Source organism: Vicia villosa, unplaced genomic scaffold (genome assembly GCF_029867415.1).
Source record: "Vicia villosa cultivar HV-30 ecotype Madison, WI unplaced genomic scaffold, Vvil1.0 ctg.002102F_1_1, whole genome shotgun sequence".
NCBI classification, from domain to species: domain Eukaryota; kingdom Viridiplantae; phylum Streptophyta; class Magnoliopsida; order Fabales; family Fabaceae; genus Vicia; species Vicia villosa.
The window spans coordinates 24277-26515 of NW_026705839.1; the positions used below are offsets into that span (position 1 = coordinate 24277).

The 2239-nt window shown below is 41.2% G+C and overlaps 1 protein-coding gene across 1 annotated transcript; it reads right to left on the minus strand.

Annotated features, from left to right (window-relative positions):
- Window positions 1-513: 513 nt before the first annotated feature.
- On the minus strand, window positions 514-1398 carry LOC131637861 (uncharacterized). The gene has a single exon (XM_058908430.1). It carries the CDS (start codon window positions 1396-1398, stop codon window positions 514-516), a length of 885 nt encoding a protein of 294 aa, XP_058764413.1.
- Between the last annotated feature and the right edge of the window lie 841 nt (window positions 1399-2239).

Genomic DNA, 2239 nt, shown 5'->3' on the forward strand with positions numbered 1-2239 from the left:
CATCAGGTAAAGGCCTGCATAAGAAAAACTTCGCAACAGTAGAAAGCATGTCATGACACTAGATTTGACAAGATAGAAACACAATGAGTTTTACCAAAAATTACAGCCAATCAACAACATCTACAAACTCCCCCTTTGGCAAATTTTTGGCTAAAACACTAATTGATGTAACCAAACAGATATCAGAGCATACACAGCAGCCAACAACAGAAAAATAAATTCTATAAGCAAACAACAGCAGCCAACAACAGAAAAAAAATTCTGTAAGCAAACAACAGCCATCTTGATTAAACACCAGAAAAACAGAAAACATCTAATTAATCAACTGTTACAGAAACCACTTGTCATTGTCAGGGAGAGCCAGGGAACAACCAAAATAAAGAAAACAACAAACCAACCATGTCCATCAACCAATAGGATCAACAGAAAAAACCACCAAAACAACCAACACAAAACAACCATTACTCCCCCTTTTTAGCCACAAAAGGAGCCAAAACCCAACCAGAATCAGAGCTAATCATCAGACCCATCACTGTCTTCATCACTAGAGCCACCAGTATTGTCATCAGAATCAGCAGCATCACTGCTCCCAGTATCCTCAGAGCCCTCACCATCCTCAGCCTCTTCCTCAGCCCCACTAGCAGCACCTTTGTCTTCATCCATATTGTCACCAGCAAGATCATCATCTGTAGACTGCTCAAGACTTTGGATGAGCTTTTCAAGCTTTATCTTCCTGTTGTCCAACTCCTGACAAGTCTCTTTCAGCTCAGCAATAAGAAGGGCTTTGTTCACAGATTTGCTGGGTTGTGATGTCCCAGCAGATGTCATGTCATCAGACCTCTGGAGCAGTTTGTAGTGAAAAGATAAAGCACTCTCCCTCTTACATACAGAATCTTTACTTTTCAGAATTCCAGGGTGTTGCTTGAGGATTATCCCACATATCAGGGATGGGAATGCAATAGGGAGCTTGGTAGAAGAGGTACCAGCATGCCTCATAGTTTGATCAAATATATAAGTCCCATAGTCAAATTTTGTCTTGGTTCCCACAACATAAATAAATCTTCCTAGGCCAACAGCAATGGTAGAAGTGTGATTGGTAGGCACCCAGTTAGCAGCATCAAGTTTGTGTAGCAAAGCATACCTGACATTAAGAGAACTAGCAGACAGTTTGCTCTTTATAGGCCACTTCTTAACCTTACCACCAGTGATTACTTTGCACACCTCATTATCAGTCACTTCAAGCTCAGGTTGAGCCTCAGCATCTCTACCTAGATATAGGTTGATAACAGCAGGGGAAAAATCTATACACTTTCTTCTAACATACACCTTATGAAAATCACCAGTTCTTCCATCACCACAATCTTGAGACAAGTTCACAATAAATTCCTTCACAAGCATTTCATAACACTTTGAAAAATGAGTGACAGTCTTAATCAAACCTGCAGACTTGATGAGCTTCATGACCTCTTGACATTCCAGAGCATCATTTGCTAATTCTCTTTCAAGAGCCAGCCTTCTTTGATAAACAAACTTCCACTGGATGGCATTTGAAGCATAGTGCAAGTAAATGTTGTCCAGAGGAACATCACGAACCTTTGTGGAGGATTTTGTGACAGAAATCTTCTTCTTTGATGGGATGTCAGGGACATCACTTAAGACATCATCTTCAGGGGCAGAAACACTTCTTTCCTTCCTCTTCTTCACTGCAGTCTTGCTCCCAGTGGTTGAAGGTTCAGCAGGGACCTTCTTGATCTTCTTTATAGTGACCTTCTTTTGAGGAGTAACTTGAGGAGTAACTTGAGGTTTGGAAAAATCTTGATCACAAACCTGTTTGCCCTTACGAGTCTTGACTCTATGAGAGATGCTAGAGATGAGCTAATCATCAGCAATGTCAATAGAATCATCCAGATCATCCAGATTCACCACATCATGCACAGTAGGGCCTTCATTAAGGGTTTCTTTAGAAGGAGCAACAGGAACCTCTTCAGCTTTCTCAGGTTCAAGAATCTCAGCATCTTTAGTACCAGATGTTTCAACATTGATAGCTTCAGATGTCTCAACATCTTTGGCACCAGGGGTCTTCTCATCATTGTTGTCAACAGATGTCTCAACATCACCCTGATCTTTGCTAGCATCATCTTGACCATCTTGATCATCTTTGCTGTTCTCAGAGGCAGGAATTTGGGCTAGAGGAACAGATATTCCATCAACCTGGTGCCCTTCATTCAAGATTCTTGTG